This window comes from Lytechinus pictus, chromosome 3, assembly GCF_037042905.1.
Source record: "Lytechinus pictus isolate F3 Inbred chromosome 3, Lp3.0, whole genome shotgun sequence".
NCBI classification, from domain to species: Eukaryota; Metazoa; Echinodermata; class Echinoidea; order Temnopleuroida; family Toxopneustidae; genus Lytechinus; species Lytechinus pictus.
The window spans coordinates 9469755-9489711 of record NC_087247.1 but is presented as its reverse complement, the minus strand read 5'-3'; the positions used below and the strand labels follow the sequence as shown (position 1 = coordinate 9489711).

General features: G+C 35.6%; 1 protein-coding gene across 1 annotated transcript in view; it reads left to right on the top strand.

The window, feature by feature from the left end:
• LOC129257865 (regulator of nonsense transcripts 2-like) overlaps window positions 1-19957 on the top strand; it is a 28270-nt gene that overhangs the window by 1651 nt on the left and 6662 nt on the right. Inside the window, exons 2-25 of the mRNA XM_064096311.1 lie at window positions 1539-2535; window positions 3214-3409; window positions 3694-3741; window positions 4040-4201; window positions 4693-4944; window positions 5761-5808; window positions 6272-6441; window positions 7144-7318; window positions 8105-8197; window positions 8527-8566; window positions 8949-9103; window positions 9984-10065; window positions 10845-11006; window positions 11633-11736; window positions 12059-12144; window positions 12707-12815; window positions 13249-13306; window positions 13740-13795; window positions 14435-14551; window positions 15399-15500; window positions 16792-16917; window positions 17509-17670; window positions 18119-18257; window positions 19568-19704. Coding sequence (XP_063952381.1) covers window positions 1559-2535; window positions 3214-3409; window positions 3694-3741; window positions 4040-4201; window positions 4693-4944; window positions 5761-5808; window positions 6272-6441; window positions 7144-7318; window positions 8105-8197; window positions 8527-8566; window positions 8949-9103; window positions 9984-10065; window positions 10845-11006; window positions 11633-11736; window positions 12059-12144; window positions 12707-12815; window positions 13249-13306; window positions 13740-13795; window positions 14435-14551; window positions 15399-15500; window positions 16792-16917; window positions 17509-17670; window positions 18119-18257; window positions 19568-19704 — 3756 coding nt within the window. The 5' untranslated portion in view covers window positions 1539-1558. The remainder of the gene's footprint in view (window positions 1-1538; window positions 2536-3213; window positions 3410-3693; window positions 3742-4039; window positions 4202-4692; window positions 4945-5760; window positions 5809-6271; window positions 6442-7143; window positions 7319-8104; window positions 8198-8526; window positions 8567-8948; window positions 9104-9983; window positions 10066-10844; window positions 11007-11632; window positions 11737-12058; window positions 12145-12706; window positions 12816-13248; window positions 13307-13739; window positions 13796-14434; window positions 14552-15398; window positions 15501-16791; window positions 16918-17508; window positions 17671-18118; window positions 18258-19567; window positions 19705-19957) is intronic.

Sequence of the window (19957 nt, the reverse complement as noted above, 5' to 3'; positions counted from 1 at the left end):
AAACAAAAAACGGGGGCCTTGGAGCGGGCTTATTGTAAAAAGGAGGGTCCTCGGAACGGGCTTCGGAGCAACAAATGTTTGTGAAAACGGGGGTCCTTGGAACGGGTCGCCTGCGTGTGAGTGCGTATGCATCTCTATGGAACGGGCATACGCGCATGCAGCTTGCCCAGCCACCGGGTGCGCTCTCGCAGAGGCGATGGTCGGAAAGCGCTCTGCGGCTGCTTTTCACCAAAATTGCAGCTCATTGTAGCAGATCAATGCGGCCGGAACGGCGTAACGAAAATTATGCGAAGCTTTGGAACGGATTTCTCTATTCTTTTTTTCTCGATAAGAAGAAAATGTTTTGCTTTGGAGCGGCTTTCTTTGTTCTTTTTCTCACTAAGATAAAAATGCTATGCCTTGGAACGGAAATTTGAGTGTAAAAATGGGGGTCCCCTCCGCGGCACATACCCAAACTCCACAGATATTTATTCAAAATTTTTACCTTAGATAAATTTGTGATATCTACTCTGCAATATGCAATAACTAATTTCACTCAAAAGTTCATAATTAAATTTAGAAAAGAAAAAAATAATAAAATCACTAGACAGCTCACCCCGCTACAAGCCTTGTCGTCATCAGTGTGTTTACTGTGGTTGCATGCACCAATTTGTATATGCACTATTGTCACCTATGAGGTCAATACTGTTATGTATTGACCTCATTGGTACTAGGAGTGATTAGGGCCTACTGTACATTGTATGGCTCTATGCCCAGCTGCCATTTAATCAGCTAGACCAAATGAATATTTAGTCAATTTTCTTGTTTTTTGCCAAAATTTACAGTTGTCAAGTCTATTTTCAACAGAATAAATGCTATTTCTATTTACAACTGAAAAAATTGATACAATTAATCATCAAACAGGGTGAGATTCGAACCCTTACCAGTCTGACAGTACAGCTTTAAGAGTTCTTACTTGACGCCTTTTACCACTCGACCAAGAGCAATCAATGGCAGAAAGAAGTGTTCTAAATGCATTATACCTCTTCTTTGTAGAACCTTGGACCTCTGCATCAAGTTGTAACTCTGCATCAAGTTGTAACTTCCTTGTGTAGCTTAGGTTAAGCTAAAGGCTCATGCCTGTGATGTAGATTGAGATAAATAGATCTGTACCCCTAGCTCACCATCTCTTTTGTCAGATTTATCACCCCACAGCCTACAGACTTGTTATCAAACTTGATATGAAGACAGTCCTAGAAAGTAAACAAAACAACTCTCATTTTATGGATGACACCTTGATGGGATGAGTTTTTAATCGTCTTATAAAATTGTAATCGATATTGGCCATGAATTACTGGTTGATTCTTGGAAGGCAGGATATACTTTTAATCTGTAAATGCTGTTTTTATTTGTCTTGTATAACAAAATTGGTGGGAAGAATGGAGTTATTACTTATCACCATACTGTAAACTCCTTTTCTTACTAAACATCAGACATGTTTGCTCTTCTTTGCTCTGCAGTTGTATTAACAGGTACTTTCATTATTCTGTTTGTTCCAGGATGAATATATGAAAGAATAATGGATCTGCTGAAAGAAGAGGTGGCTGCTGTGAAAGAAGAACAATCAGAGGACAGGGCACTGGATGGAAACCAGACTAACGATCATGGAGATGAAACTCCAAATCTGAATAGTTCAGCGAATGAAAAGCCTCAGTTGGTCACAGAAGATTGCAATACAGACACCAGCCCTAAGGAAAAGGATACTGAACCAGAACAGATCGGAGCGGGGAATGACCAAGTATCAAGCGATGCAAAGACCATTGAGGACTCTTCTGTAGCTGTGGATGACGGGAAAGATGCTGTTACTGCATCCAAGGATTGTGAAGAGCAAGCGCACGATGATGGTGTGAAGGATATGAATAAAGGCAGTGACTCTCAGTCGGACAAGTCAGATAAGGAAACCATTGCTCCCATTCCAATACCTATGCCAAAAGTTTCAAAAGAAATTTCAATAGAATGCGACAAAGAAAATGCTACTTTACGTAAAGAAGAGAAAGGAGGTGACACTGTAGTTGATGATAAGCAGTGCAAATCTGAAGCACAGTACAGTAAAGGGGATACAAAGTCTGATGGGGTTGCTAAGGCAGAACAGAAATCTTTGGCAGCTGACACAACCATTGTCAAAGAAAATAAGCAAAGTGAAGATAAGCCTAAGAAATCAGCTGAGGACAGACCAGGGAAAGTCACTGGTGGTCAAGGCAATGCAGAAACTGACCCACCCAATAAAGAACGCGGAGGAAAGTCCTACTCTGCCCAACGTTCTGGCAGCAGAACTGGCAAGAAGGTAGAAGAGGAACCGAAAAAGTATGGGAAGGTTTCTGCTGAAGTGAAGGCTTCTGATGGGAAAAGTGGATATGATGATAAGAAGGGAGGGCAGACTGGACATAGGAGAGGGAAAGAAAGTGATGTTAGGAGTGAAAGAGGTAACCAGAGAGCCAGGGACAGAGATAAGCCAAGAGGAGACCCTTATAAAGACAAAACATCTTCTGAAAGAAGGTGAGTTGACAGGAACTTTCCTCTTTGAAAGAAAGTTATCCAAATTTGCCTTCAGGGGATCAGTTGGCAGTACTGTCGTGAAAGCTTAATTGAACAATTTTTGTTATTCTTCATGGTAGTACAATAGATATCATAGTCTAATCTTTGTTTAAAGCAGATACCAACCAATATCGCCATCTCGAGTCCTCAACTACTCATACCTAGCCAGTTTCCTGACCCATAATGCTAGTCTAGTCTAGCAATATAGACCCACTTGAATGATAACATGCTAATTAACTACCGTACTTAATACATTTATACTGCAATAATTATGTTACCAAGTAGCAAAACAATTACTTTTCCTCTCAAAACATTTTAGTTTCTCTATACAAATACGATTATTGGTCAATTTATTCTCTGTAGTATAGTAGATATCTGGAAAGCATATATTTTAAGACTATGTTTTTATAACACATTTAATGAGAGACCACACACATGACATATCTTTGTTTCACTTTCCCTTTCCCATTACCTTCTAAATGCACTTTTTAGTAATTCCAGGTTTTCCAGTTTGTATGATTCCATTCAATTTAGTATTTCTTTCTTTATGCTTTCTGTGTAGTACCTTGTAGAACTATTATGAAACCACCAAGGCTGTAGTTTATTTTCATGTTAATGCCCTCTTTGTAAATTTTGCAGAAGAGAAACTGATTCCAGAGGATCAAGAAGACGAGAAGAAGATCATCACAAATCAAGGGGGAGGGAGGAGAGGATGAAGGAAGATGAGGAAAAAAGAAAGAAGGAAGATGAAGCCAGAAAGATACAGGAAGAAATGAAGAAAGCAGAAGATAAAGTGAAAAGGGAAGAGGAGAAAAAGAGGCAAGCCGAAGAGCAGGTAATGGCAGTGAAAACTGATAGTGTCCTCTCACATTCATTGAAGGTTGGCTAAAGTTAATACTTCAAAAACAATACTCACCAACCACTTTCTTAATTCCTTGAAAGTTGGTTTATTCTTGAAATGATAGAAATAATTTATCCAGATATTGTTTTCTTAAGAATATATGTTATGGATAATCTACAAAGTATTTGAAAGGAAAAAAAAAAGTTCTTCGTACTTTCTAGTTCAGTGAACATTTATAACCCGTTGATGTGTGTATACTCTTTCCTTTTCCAATACAGAAACGTCTGGATGAAGAAAATGCAAAGAAGAGAGAGGAGGAAGAAGAGGTGAGATAATTATTTGATTGACTTTTTTTCTGCAATTTGTGTTTATTTCATTGATCTCATTTTTTTTTTGTAAAATACAAATTTTGTTTAATTTGCTTTGTTATGATTGGAGATATTAATTGTGTTTATTTATGCAGTTCATAAGTGGATAATACAAATTTGAACTGGAATTTAATATTCATTTCTATAAAATTACAATGACATAAAGCATTATTTTCATATGAAAAATAAATGTGTAATTATTTTTCGGAGTAATATTTCTACCTTATTCATTTTCTTCACATATTTTTTTTTTTAGAAACATGCAAGGGATACTCATGCCGAGGCACTGGAGAGGAAGCAGGCTAAAATGGCTCTTAGAGCAAAGAATCTTTCTGCAGCTTCTGAGAGACCTGATGAAGATTCCTTTGTCAAGCTAGACTCCAGTCTCAAGAAAAACACTGCATTTATTCGAAAACTGGTAAGGATTTCATCTCAATTTTCCCTTTGGGGATGTGAAATGATTCTGAAGGTGCTTTCATTTTTCTCTTTTCTCATTTGCATTCACTGAGTTGCAGTTATAGGGATTTCATGGAAACGTTATAGAACTGTTTCTTTTTCTAATATGATACAAACTGACTTGGGCATAGTTGGTAAGTAGCCCTGTTGATACCCCCATCTGGGGGATATCTACAGATATTGTGGCTGTAGATTGGTTTATTAAGCCGAACATGGAAGTGGTATGCACCATTACTGAGTGCCCCTATGGAATAATTGATGAAATATTCACAAACTGTTTGTGAATAGCCATGCACCTGCTTAAAGATATATGACTCTGAATCTAACATATTGTTGTTTCAATGTTTATCGTACTTGGGTAATCGCTAACCAACCAAGTGCTGACACAGAATTACTCTAGATTGGGAGTACAAGTTTTAAAAGTATGAAAGTTTAATATTTTTTTCCTTCCAGAAAACTTTGAGTGAGCAGCAGAAAGATTCCCTGACCAAGGAATTCCAGGGGCTCAACCTGACCAAGTATGTCGGAGAGGCTGCCATAGCCTTCAGCGAAGCCAAGCTCAAGATGTCTGACATTGCCTCTGCTGTTCACCTGTGCTCTCTGTTTCATACTCGCTATGAGGAGTTCTCCTCTCAGTTGCTACAAGGACTACAGAGGGTGCTCCCTGCTCCATCCAAAAAAGAGGACAAGGAGAACAAACAGCAGGTATAAACAAACACAAAAACATTTACTCAAGGCTTATCTTCTCATAATGACAGCTATTCCTTATTAGATGATTTGTATGGTAAGAGGAAGTGTGGATATGAAGACAGTCTTGTTTCTTTATTTCTAAGTGAATTATTGGTAGTGCATTCCTGTACTATACTTTTCTTAGGGTTTTCGTGTTTCATGGTATTTTTATTGCTTCTCTTACAATTTTCTTACAAAAGATTTCAAAGCATATTTCTACAAGACTGGCTCTAGATGTAGTGCTAAAAGAAATAATGTTTTCATGAAAAGATTGTAGTTTAGAATAGACAGATATATCAGATAATTTTGTTTGTCTTACCTCAAGTGTTGTAGCTTTTGAAGTTTGGCATTTCTTCTTAATAATAATAATACATGAGATTTGTATAGCGCACTTTCCATCTTGATTAGATGCTCAAGGCGCTTCAGAGCAGAACAACAAAAACTATTTACATATAATACATGTCTGAACAATAAGTCAATGTCTATCAAAAAACACTCTTATACAGGTATGTTTTCAGGTTGCCCTTGAAGGTGGTCACTGAAGTCTGGGTTTTCAAACTGTGTGGGAGAGAATTCCGCAGGCTAGGCCCTGCATGAGCAAAGGCCCGTTCCCCGCATGATTTCTTAGCAACTGGAATTTGTAAGAGATTAGATGATGAGGATCGTAAATTTCTTGAGGTTTGGTGATTATGCATCAAAGACCTATTGTAACTGGGGGAAGTTGCATGTTACATGTTTTTTAGGTCACCTTTTCTTTTCTTTTTTTCCTTCTTTTTTTAATGCATTGTACAGGTTGTATTTGATAACAAGATCAGAGTTGAACTACGTTTCCTTGCTGAGGTGAGCATCCTTCATGATACAATTTCAAGAATGTAGTTGTCAACAGCTGAATTAATGTTCAAGGTTTAAATGTTTTTAGTTCTGGAGACAATTATTTTGGTTTGTTTTACAAGACTGCAAAGAAAGCATGGATGATTGTAAAGCATCATTTAGAGAATCAATGACCTCGGAACCTCTCCATGATTAAAACCCTGCCAAAGGACATTATCATACTAGTATATTGACTTGGTGTATTTCCATGTGTTGCCAGTTTACGAAACCACTTCCCTAACTCAGATATTGCTCCTTTTTAAAAACGATGATACATATAATCACACAAATAGGTGTATTATTCTGATGTAAGAAGATTATTGATATATTAAATCTATTCATGCTTATTTTCAATGTTTTTTAAATGTCTTGTTTATCTTTTCTCAATCTCAAATATAAATAATCTTAACTATTTCTATCTTCCATCTTGTAGCTTATTGTCAATGGGATTTTCACCGAGAAGGAAGGACTGCCTCTTCTCAACAACCAGCTATCTGCCATCATGAAAGGAGATAGGGAGAATCATAATTATATCACCATCATCATCAGCTTCACCAAACATTGTGGAGAAGATTTTGCAGGGATCATCGCTAGGAAGCACAGGTAATGAATGATATTGTGGACTAACGAGGCACTGCAAGAAACTTGCAGCTGTAACTCAACTGTTGGGCCATTCCATAAAATATGTATGACCGACCCACTATATGTGAGACCTTCATGAAATTTTCTGTCTCTGATTCTTTGTTCTTTTGACAGTCTGTAATGTTCTCAAAGGACCATGACTTGGTCAGTTTACAAAGTGAAGTAAGACTTGAGAAAAATGGGGGTCGGACGTACAAAAAGGTTGATCATTTTATGGAACTGCCCTGTGGAATATAAGAAAATGATCTTGCATTTTGCAAAGTGATACAAGATTGTGATTAATTGTTAGTGTGAGTTGCAGCAGGATTTTGCTTATCTCTATATTATATAAAAAGTCTTCAGCACTGATATTTCAGTTGTTTTCCAGCGCACAGGTTATGTAAAAATGACTGGCTTTTTACTGACTGCTGTGGATGGTTATGTTGATCTCTTTTCAAATGAAATATGATTCATAGTCATTAGAGAGGAAGGTTTGGACTTTTTTTAAGAGACAGAGACCAAATTGAACATTTTGTTAAACCGTAGTCTTTGGACATGAAAGCAATTCAACTTTTTCTAAAGTCAATTACACTATTTTCTTCCCAAATTATTGAATCTTGTAGTACCACATCATATCCGTTGCAAAATTATTTGATAGTTCAATCGTGCTTTATTCTTTGTCAGGCTGCTGGCAGAAAAGTATAACCTTGAGTTAGTATCAAGCGAGGTCTTCTCTACCCAGCTCCAGACAGCTTACAAGAATCTACTGAAGGACCACTATGGATCTCTTTCCAAGTATCTTGAAAGACAACATAAGGATCTACAGAATATGGAGAGACAGAACAGAAGGACACTGCAGGTGAAAGAGAGAGCATAATAGTTTCGAATCCAATTTAAGATTTTGTTATTAGTATATCAATGTTTCTATGGACTTGCTCCTTCATACTTAAATGATTTAGTCACTGTGTATATTAAAGCCAACACGTAAGTTACGTTCACAAAGCATGAATTTATTAGTCCTACCTCAAATATCAACAAAATCATATGGCGAACGTTCATCTGCTCATGCAGCCCCTGTTTTATGGAACAAACTCACCGAAAAAGATTGATTCAGTCAACAAATTCAAAACAGCTCTTAAAACATTACTGAAATTGATTATCTATATTTTTAGTTGTGGGTTTTTAGTATGTACCTATCAATTGAGATGATAAAGAAAAATTATATATTAGTATTAGTATTATGAAAAAATCATGTCTTTATTTCATTAAAAAAAAACATGTGAAAAATCATGAGCAGGTCCATGTTCCCTTGATGAAATCTTGGCATGTGGCACCTATATAAATAGATAGGAATAGTGATTATTGTTGTTGTTGATGATGATGTCGTTTTCATTATTATTATTATTATTATCATTTATTTATGATTTTAATAATTTATTTTGCATTTTGAGCATACAACAAAAATACAATAGAATCGCAGCATACGTACTGACACGGTATAAAAGAATAACATTATACTTATTTTAATGTGTAACTGTAAGCCAATTGGAACCAGCTTACCTCAACACTTTTGTTAACAAGGTGTATTTGAACATGCACACATTATATCGTTCTTGAATGTACCCGACTTGGTTTCCTGAAACAGAATAAAGGTGAGCTCAGTGAAGAGAGAAGGAAGAAACACGAGGACAAGCTGGCCGCTTATCAGAAGCTACTCATGAATACATCAACGATGGCAGTAAGTTGAATACATACATGTACCTCAATTATCAGTATTAAACCAGGGTCCCGTAACACAAAGGTTAGCAATTAATTGTACGCTTGATTTTTACGATTGATTGTACATTGTAGTCAATGGAATCAATCATAGCATAATGTTCTACGATCATTGCTAAGTTTTGTGTTATGGGCCCCAGGTTATTATTCAAACTTATGGGATCTAATGACAAGTTATGTTGTTATATGGAAGCCATCTATAAAAAATTATGCCATTGTTTCAAGCAAGTTTACACTAATTGATTAAAAAGGAGGATTTGATTTATTGATTATTGCTGGATTTCTTTGCAGGACTTGTTGGATGAAGACATGCCTGATCTACCAGTGGAAGGTAAGGATCGTTGGACTGCTGATTTGTTTCATTCGTTTGATTTTTTTTTTTTGGGGGGCAGAGTCTCTTATTTTTTACTCTCAAATGATGGTTGTATATATCCATACACAGTAGATTAGGGGATGTAAACACAAGATGATACTTTTCTCCACTTGGAACTTGGGTAAATGTATGGAGGGTTTTTTCTTTTTGTAATGCAGTAAGATATAAGCTTTGGCTGATTCATAGTTATGCATGACTTAACTAATTACTGGAATAGTAAATGCCAAACAAGATTGTTATTTTTCTTAAAATTTGCAACAATGTTTTTATGGTAATGCCAATATTGTTTTACTTTCTTCTTCGCTCATGTCACTTGTTTTTATTTTTGTTTTTTGTATAGAACTTAGCCAAACTGAGCTAGAGTTAATGGCTATTGATATGATGAGAACAGATGGGCAGCTGTCCGAGTTTGATTGGGCTAACTCACTCTGGGAAGACGACGATACTCGTACCTTTCACGAAAACCTCATCAATCTTAGAACCATGGTTCCAGCTGTAAGTATTGAAGCACATGATATCAAAAGAATATCATGTAAAATAACATGTAGCTTGTTTCATCAAGTATTGTTTTTACTTGTATTTTTATTTTCCTTATTTATTGGTTGATTGGATAATGCATTCATCATCAAATTAATCTGTTATTTATTAACATATTTACTCATTCATTCAGACATGTATTCATTGATTAAAAAATATTTATTTTTCTTGGTGTCCTTGTAAAGTATTTCATTTGTGATTTATAATTGACAGAACTGTGGTGAATTTGGAATCAATTTTACATACATTATATTTTGATATGTATGATAGTCCTTTAGGTTGTGAAGAACAGCTTTTTCTTAAAAGCAGGAAAGAATTCTGTATAATATTTGGCAGTTCCCCCCTCTATTGAATCCTATACCTTGGGGATGGCACAGAATGGAAGGCAAGCGCTCTCATGGGGGTCAGAGGAAGCACTTTAAAAACTCCCTAAAAGTTTCCCTGAAGTGCTGTGGCATAAACCGTGACACCTGGGAGATATTAGCCGAGGACCGCTCTGTCTGGCGCACCGTGGTTAGGGCTGGTGTGTCGGACGTCGAGTCAAGACGTGTGTCCAAGCAAGTACAAAAACGCCAGTGTCAAAAAGACAGAGCAAGCACCATCGCTGTGCCTGCCCCACTGCCGTCTTTTGCAACAGACTCACGGGCGAAGATTTGTTTATTTAGCCATCTTGGAACCCACAGGAATTTTTGAAGTTGTGGTCGTCTTTGCTAGCAAAGGACGAACATCATCAGCGAAGGACGAACATCATCATCATTACTCTATGCAGGAAATTGAAACACAGACCAGTTATTATTCAAATGATAATGAACCCCTCATTTTCTGCCTTTATACACAGATTCTATTCAAAGATACAGATAATACATCCAATCAGAGACCTGGAGATAAAGAAGATGACAAGCTTGATAAGTTAGAGGATGGTAAGAAAATATTATCAAAGATATCGACGCAAGGCGGGGCCCCCATCTTACGACGACTATTATCAGATTAAAATCAGCTATGGAAAGCAAGCATTATCATGATTTATAAAAGTCACATGCTTTGTCCTTTTTAAAACAGAAAGGAGTCAGTCAGTCAGTCAACTTGATGAAACTTGCATAAAGAAAGCAAACTTCAATTGACAAGATTAATAACATCTTTGCCTTGTTCAATATAAAGTGAGCCACGTTTCATATCTTTTTGATGTCTAATGTATTAATTTTTTTTTCGGAAGAATCTGAGAAGTGTATTTTTTTCTCATTCATGGACGTACATGTTAAATATATTAGATGGGGGCATTTCTGGCCCTCCATAGATTAATATAATTTTAATCAATCAGAGCCTGTAAAATTATAAAGTGTCTATAACAAGGAAAATAAGTTGTTTTGATTTCTTTTTTGTATGCCCTATTTCTAAAAAAAAAAAAATCAGTAACTGTTAAAAGTCTCTGAAAATTTTACTCTTAGCCAGTCAATTGTTTTCATTAGAGTAGGAAATACAATAGGAAATTGCAGCATGCCATTTATTGGGGGCATCTCATACAGTGTCTTATGCATGATTTTTCATGAACAATTTTGCTCTCTGCTTTATCAGATACAATATTTCCAGCGTCCTGTAACAGTGGTCAGTGAAAGATCACAGAAATTTGCTGAACGTTACTCCCTTGGTTTCTCAATCTATGAACAATTATCATCTAGCCTATTTTGCATTTCACCCCTAGATATCAAAGCTCTGGAAATCGAAGCGGACGAAGAGGAAGCAGCCATTGAAGAAGGAGAAGTAATCGTAGAAGAGGAAGAGGAAGCAGTGGAAGAAGAGATGGAAGGAAAGGCTGGAGAAGAGCTGGTTCTAGAAGAAATAGAAACAGCCGATGGCGATGACGGTACGCTTCATATTTTTTTCGAGATATTTATTGTTAATGCTTATCACTTTGCATTGAGGTTTGTGCACTCTACATCGTTTCATTTATCTCTTATGATGAAAAAGACTGAAGTATTCTTGTTAAGATTAATTACATCTTTGCCTTGTTCAATTATAAAGTGAGCCACGTTTCATATCTTTTTGATGTCTAATGTATTAATTTTTTGGGGGGAAGAATCTGAGAAGTGTATTTTTTTCTCTTTAATTCACATATCGTTCATTATATCTTTCTCTCTCTTGCTTCTTTTGTTGTCACATTTAATACATTAGACATCAAAAAGATGTCATGTTTCATATCTTTTTGATGTCTAATGTATTAATTTTTTTTGGAAGAATCTGAGAAGTGTATTTTTCCTCATTAATTCACTTAGTGTTCAGCAGATGTGTAATAATTAGCTTAATTGGATAATCCTGCACCTATGAATGATTTAACAGAAATATGGTGCAATATAAATGCTGTAGATCATCATTATATCTTTCTCTCTCTTTTGCTTCTTTTGTTGTCACACTTCTCCTCGCTTCCCACCCCTCCCTTTCTCCCTCTTTCCCCCTCTTTTTCTTTCTCTATTTTTGTCAATTATTCTATAGATGCTGAAGAAGGAGAGCAGATCAGCAATGCCACACTGAAGATGTTGATGGATGCGTACATCAACGGACTACCACATTGTGTCAACAGGGATCACATAGACAAGGTCAGAATCGGGTACCTTCCATGCAATTTTTTGTCCATAATAGACTAGTGTTTACAGGTGGGTGTTTCATACAGCTGTTCGTAAGATATGAATGACTTTAAGCATGACTGGTAACCCTTTCTCATGCCAAATGATATATCCCTATGTAATTGAGTTCGGACCTAAGATCATGTTCCTGTTGTGCGTAAAGTTGTGCCTAACTTTGCAAACAGCTTTATGAAACACCCACCAGTAGGATAATCTTTCTGAATCAACTATTCATGATATTTCTTGTGTCCTGTCATTTATTTATTTATTGTTATGATTCTATTCCCCCTATCAGTCTGCCGTTGATTTCTGCCTGAATCTGAACACCAAGGCCAACAGGAAGAAACTTGCCAAAGCTCTCTTCAATGTACCAAGAGTGAGGTAAGATTTAACCGTATCAACATATATGATGCTTCTACTTATTTTGATGCTTTTACTTATTTTTTGCTACCCAAGTTATCTTGTCATATCAATATACATGACATATTCCCTAGTGAATTTGCACTAGATGCTGTACTGAATTCAACAATTATTTTTTGCATAATTACGGAATTGGATAGGTCAAATGTCGAAACATAGGTCGGGTCACTTTCACTGCACTGAATATAGTAGCTGAATGGGGAGGGTCAATCACTTTTCCAGCTTGAGATCGATCATTGTATTTTTGCCTTGAATTTGCATTTTACCCATGAGGTGTGTTTGGGCTGATTTGTATTTCTGCCAATAAGATGAATTATCTAAACATGTTCCCATTCATGAAGAATGTCTCGTACATGTGGATGAAGTGGTCGATTTTGGAACTGGAAAAGGAGTTTCCAACAGTCTTGCGATAAATGCTGTTTGAACAAGCCTCCTTTGAGTGTAGCAGGTAGCAAATTCATTATAAGACACATCAATTAAATGGATTTTCCTTGGTATTGATTTGACTATTTATATTGCTCAGGTTGGATCTTCTTCCTTTCTACTCACGGCTGGTAGCTACCTTGTATGTATGTATGCCCGACATAGCAACAGATCTTGTAGAAAGACTCAAATCAGAATTCAGATGGCATGTGAGTAACTGTTATACCTATTTTAGTCCTGCTTAGTGATGATTTCTGTTTTTATCATGTTAATTTGAATACTGATTTTATGTAGAGATCACAAAAAAGGTCAAGAAGGAAAAGAATAAAACATATTTAAGATTAATGAAAAAAACTTTTTATGGTAACTCTGTAACCAGTGGCATAAATTAAAAGTAACCTTGCTATATTGTCATTCAAAATCAAGGTTAAATGACAGTAATGATTGATGGCCATTACACCATATGGAACCTGTGGCCTCTGACATTTTCAATGAAATTGCACTAGTATCTTTTAATTTCAGAAAATGACATGTTTTAACTGACAAATAGTGCCCATGAGTGAAAAGTATTACAAACAAAAGTAACCATTCCCATAGAAATCTATTTTGGTGCATTGCATGGTATATGATTTTTTTTTTCAGGTGAGGAAGAAAGATCAAATGATGGTGGAATCCAAGATCAAAGTGTCAAGATTCATTGGCAAGTCCTTTTACAATATTCAGATGCTTATACTCTTAATAATTCCAATTTCTATTATGAGCTGGCATTATGTGAGAATAAATTAATGCACCCTTCATTTTATTTCTTATGTAGTTTCCATTTTGAAATTATGTTATGTTGTACCAATTCTCTATAGTTTTTCAGAAGAATATCAAAGCTGAAAAGTTGAGCGTAGACGAGTAAAAGATTGAACACATGGTGTGATGCGCATGTATCAGTCTTCTTTTCATTGTCACACATGTTTGCATTAGTGATAAATGTACATAAAGATATTTCAAGCAGTTCATTCAGCATGCATGAAAATAAAGACATAATTATTATGCTTGTCAAGTTCTGTTCAGTTCTACTCTGATGAATATTACTGAAAATGATGATTATTTTGAATATCGTTCTGCATTTCTCTTTTCGATAGGTGAACTTACCAAGTTCAAAATGTGTTCTAAGGCTGACACCTTACAATGTCTGAAGGTAGGATGAATGTTCAGTGTTCATCTTTGCTTATGATATGATAATATTATGATTTGTATTTTCATTTTAAATTCTTTGAAATTCTTAGTTTGAAATCTCACATTTTTTCCTAAAAAATCATTGAAAATCTTTGGATCATGATTAGTTAATAAAATTTATATTCTCATTTGTTTGCTTTTGAAGTTTGAAATGTTATGATCCTTGCCTATTAGATTTGAGCAGTTTCAATCAAGTAATTTGTATTGCATGCACTGGAAATTAATTTCTGGAATGAAGTATTTCAGTATGTAAGAAATTAGCTTTGAAAACTTAAGTCTACAAAGACCCTCATCATTTCTCATACACAAGTACTAAAAGTGTTCTAGATAGCAGAGTACTTACGTATATATTCCTTCATAATTCGGGTAAAATGAATATGAATGACCTACATTTGCAGGGCCTTTATTGTTGAGGCAGTGATTTGGGTTTCAGAGCTCTTGATCTTCAATCTCAATTCTTTGAACATGAAGAACTATGATATAGATATCCATCCAATCCTATCTAATATTTGTGTGACACTTGATTCTCTTTATGAAAATAAGTAAACTTATGAATAATCTGCTAACATTTGATTGTATATGGTGCATCTTTGATTGCTAGAGCCTGATACAAGATTTCCGTCATCACAACATTGACATGGCTTGCGCCTTGCTGGAAAGCTGCGGAAGGTTTCTCTATCGCTCGCCAGACTCTCATCTCAAGACCAATGCTCTCCTGGTAAGAATATATTCTTCATTCATCATGCTTTTATATTGGAGAGAAGTTATTAGGAATCTTGAGTATAAACATGTAACAACCATATTCTTTGTTACATCATTAAAAAAAACACACACATTGTGTACATCAGGGGTGTTTATGATGAAGTAATTATGAATGAATGAATGAATGAATGATTGATTTGATTGATTGATTGATTGATTGATTGAACGAACAAATGAATGGATGAATGAATGAATCAGTCAATAGATATAAAATCAATCAATCTTTATTCCGTTTCAATTCCTACAACAACTGTAAATAATTGCATTACAAGTAAATAGCAAAGAACGAAAAGTAAATAACTACAGAATAATATATAATACATGTGCTACATTATTACGCAACATTGCAACATGGATGAGTTACGATGGAAAAGAAACGTGGTGACCTACTAAGAAGCTTAGCTTGTGGGCCATAAGCCACCAGAATGTTATAAACTTATATAATCGTTTAAAACCTATAAGAACAAGCAAAAAAAAATATGAGCAAAAATATAATATTAGTGATTATCACTGACTTATTTGCTCTGAGCCAACCAGATGCAATGATTTTACTAGCTTATAACAGTTTTGCATCATTCTGAACTTCTCTATTTACAAATATGTCACCCTATGTAATGCTTTTAGATGATAGCTGCATGTATTTATTCTGTCCAACTTTCATTCTTCTGAAAATGGAGGAAAATTGTTTCAAGGGAAGGAGTATGATTTCTGTTCTGTTACTGAATTCAGGAATAGACAGAATGGTAACTTGGGGTATCTATGATTTTTTTGTTAAAAAGTGTTATTCTGAATTTTATTTACAGGAACTGATGATGCGGAAGAAGAGCAAGATGCACCTGAATGAAAGACACAGCACGATGATAGAGAATGCTTTCTTCTACTGCAACCCACCTGAAGTCCTCAAGGTAAACCCAATGACCCGTATTCTGAAGTCGGGTTCAATTTTATCTCTGGTCTAAAGTTGATGTTTGACTATGGATAACCAGTTGTGACATAAATATCTGACAGTAGAGGATCAATGATTCAGCTCAATTGACTCTCAAATCATTCCTAACTGTCTGGGAAGGATGGATAAGATAGTTGTCTTCACTATTAAAGAATTAGGAAAGAGAACAGTGAACATTAGAAGCATACAATGTAAACAAAATTTTGACATGTTTGGCTTCCCATAATTTTAGCACAGAGTTAGACCATGGTCTAAGTTAAACCTGACTTCAGAATACAGGCCATTGACATTAATCAATAAGAATACTTGGCTAACCCATCCCAACCCACCGCACCCTTCTCCCCCATCTCCCATTTTGAACCATGTTAAGGGACTAAACCATAGGCACTCTAGCTAAACTCTGTATCTTATAGCAGAAATCCTGCTATTAAGGTGCTAAGTGTCTTTCACAGCAAATTGGCCACATTCTCCATTGTTTGGTCTATGATGAATGTGTGGATTATCAATGAAAACTGCCTGCGGGATTCCTACATGAAAGACACGGCACTGATTTTTGATAAGGTGTCTTTTTACTCTTGTTTTGTGTTTACCTCTCAAAGCAAAGCTTAGAAATCTGTCTGAATTCATTTATCATAGATGTGAGATAGGCAACAATCCTGCATATTGAACTAATTTGTAAATTTAGTAAAAATAAATTTAGTGTCTACCAATTATGCGAACTTCTGTAACAATATGAGCAATTTTCAAGAATTGAAACCCACCACCCGCTGCCCCCCCCCAAAAAAAACACTCGATGTTTAGGCTTTATACAGGTGACTACAGGGGACCATTTTCATAAAAGCTGTCAGCACTGAAAAATTGGGTGATTTCAAGTTCGGTGTTTGCCTTGGTGTTGGTGTTGAAAGTTGGATTGCTTCCCCTAGCTCCAAAACTTATTCAGATTTTGTAAAACTGATCCAGATCACATTTTTGACATCTCAACATCTAGTGAGTGACTTTTGAGGACCATCTTCATGTCTTTTTTGATGTTATAATCATGTAAAAATTGACCTAACACCAACACCAAAAGGTCAACACTGAATTTGACATCACCCATTGTCGTTATCTAACAGTTATCATTGTAACAATTAGGCACCTGTGCTTCTCGGCCAATTAAAACCAAGGAAAGTTATTGGATCGGATGACAATCATTGGTGAAATGCCTCCGAAGTCCATAATTGACATTTCTTTTCATTTCCTTCATATTGTAGGTTGAGAGGAAAGTGCGGCCACCGATGCACGAGTATATACGCAAGCTACTCTACAAGGATCTCTCTAAGGTATCGGTGGAGAAGGTCTTGAAGCAAATGAGGAAGCTACCTTGGGACAACCAACAGGTACATTGCTAATATTGTTGTTGTGGAATGAGTATATGTTGTAAATTATTAGCCTTCATATTATTGGGGTAGCAACTTTCATCCTTAACAACTTGATTTTCTTTTTCAATGTTTATAGTAATGTATAAGAAATTTAGGAATGTCCCTTTCTGAATTTGCTCATCATCAGATGTAGTAATAGAATGAAGATACTTCAGTCACTCTGTGCCTGATGAGGTATGATACGGAATTACCTTGAGATTATATTTTCAAGAACTGCATGCCTGATGTGTCAAGGTGAAATTTTTGATGAAGTAACACTTTGGAATATGTTTGTTACTCAATGTATGGAAGTGGGATTAATTCTGAACGTAAACAATCATTTTCCTAACGGGCATTTCCATAAATGAATTGGCCTCTTTGTACGTCCGACCCATATTTTTCCCATGTCAAATTTCATATGAACTAGCAAATAAAGAGACACATTGTTCATGGACAGTCCCACATATAGAGGGTTGAGTAATATGGAATCACCCTATTTATATGTGAATTTACATCCTCCTCTTATCTTCATATCCGATGTGTTCGTGACTTTCATTGTTTCTTTTCTAGATCAAGCAGTATGCGGTGAAATGTTTGAGCAGTGTGTGGAATCTGAAATACAACAACCTTCATTGTTTAGCAAACCTACTGGCAGGACTGGTTCTCTACCACGATGATGCCGGCATACAGGTGGTGGATGCCATCTTGGAAGAACTCCGCATTGGGATGGAGGTAAATCATTCATTTTAACCTATTGCCTACTGGCACCGCTGGTTGTCCCTTTACAGAGCATACAGTTCGACCTCTCTTATCCGGACTATATTGGAAAATGTATGTAATCAAAGAGATTTTGCATTGGAATTTCGGGTCTAGATTGAAATCGCATTTCCCCACATACTAGATTGAAAAAAAAAATCTTTGCAAGTGTTCGTCTGGGTAATAGAATGATCCGGATACTGCAGTTTTTATGAAATTTATCTATTATCTTAAAATCCTGTTGTACATGTCTATCAGAGAAAATTGAAAAAAATATTTTTACATATGAAATCCAATATTACATCCCTCAAAACACTGCTATTTTCTTTACAGGGTTGACATCCCTGTTTATCATGATAGGATAGTTGACATGTCTGCATGATTTTACTAGTTTGAATTTTTCTTTCTTTTTTTTTTTTTATAGATAAACCACCCCAAGTACAACCAACGTCGAGTGAGTGTTATTAAGTTCCTAGGAGAGCTCTACAACTACCGTATGGTGGAGTCAAGTGTGATCTTCAAAACCTTGTACTCCCTACTTAGGTTTGGAGTTGTCCTTGAGGGTATGTACATGTAGTTCAAAACCAATACTGCTTTGATGTTAAGATGCTTGACAACAAAATCTGTTTCTTCATGAGAACCATGGAAATAGTCAATCACAGTTCCATTTAATTGTGGTTATCAAATATTTACCTTGTTTTTGTCTCTTGCCCACTGCTTGTTGTCAGGCGTATTACTAGGACACAAGAAGCAGGATCAATTGCTTGGACTTGATCTCATGATATACTCTCTAATCTACCTAAACGAGTCATGTATTTCCATAGTAGTAATTATGTTTAGGAAAAGATTTTTTAATCTCAGGTACATATAGAGAAGAATTATCAGAAAGGTTGAAATACTCAATTTTGGTAAAGGTTTGTTGAGAAATGACTTGCTTTGTTAAATCATTTTTAAAATTGTATCATAGCTACAGTATAACGTCATAAATTTATCGCAGGTGGTTGTCATAACATGATAAATCTTTATGTAGTTGAACTATGTTAATAGAGTGACCATGAATAGTAGCAGAATTGTAATCTTTCATATGAAACAAAGAGTTCTAAATATACCTTCAAGTCAAATTTAGACGGATGAAGCCTCTCGTAAGGGAAATTATACAATTTTGATCTTGCTTAAGGTTGAAAGGTATTATCATTAACACCAAATTGAAGGTTGATGGTGCCTTCCATCATATAATGAGCAATACCACAGAATCTGATTCCTTATATGTGGCACGTTCCTGAAATGCTATGAATAAGTGTAATTCTCTCAAATTATGACAGCTTCAGCAGTTCACAAAGTGGAGTAATAATAGAGAAAAATGGGGGTCAGATACAAAATTGTTCAAGATTCAAGTTTATTTTATTGGTCCGTGAATGCAAGCATACAAACAAATCTAGTTTCCAGTGACTTTCAGATAAATTCATACACAAAGATGGAAAATACAATATATCATAACAATTGAAAACTATACATAAACAAGATGAATTAGTACCCCTTAAAATTCATAATTTACTATTCCTGAGTGTGATGATTTGATTTCTGCATGCTGCTCCCCCCTCCCCCCCCCCCCCATCCCCCAATTCTAGTGTGCAGTAGGTAATCATGAAATTCAAATTATATAATCAATAAATGTACAAGAAATAAAAGAGGTTGATAAGTTTATGGAATTGCACTGATTTTAAAGCTATATTTATGGTGATACAACTTGAGGAGATTGTCATTACTCTCTGTATTCATGTACACAGATAAGATATTGCAGGTATGATTGGATGTTATTTATTATACTAGTTATTTATTAATTATTTAATTCTGAATTTACAAATGACTTTAGAGGCAGGAAGTCCCTTTGATCCACCAGAGCATCTCTTTAGGATACGTTTGGTCTGCACCATGCTTGATACGTGTGCTCAGTTCTTTGACCGGGGCTCAAGCAAGAAGAAGTTAGATTGTTTCCTAGTCTACTTCCAGGTGAGTTACAGAACTTCCAAAAAATTTGATTCTTTTCTCTCTTTTTTAGCTTGTAAAGAATTTATTGATGGGTTAATTTTCAACCTGTATTGACATATCATGTTGTTATTTTTGTCAGTGTAAGATTTTATATGAAGAAGTATGTTTTTTCAAAACATACAGTATTTTGTTTGAAATGTTTTTTTATTATTATTATTATTCTAATTTGTTCATCAGAATGATAGAATTAGAAGATAAATCTAATGCCTACTTC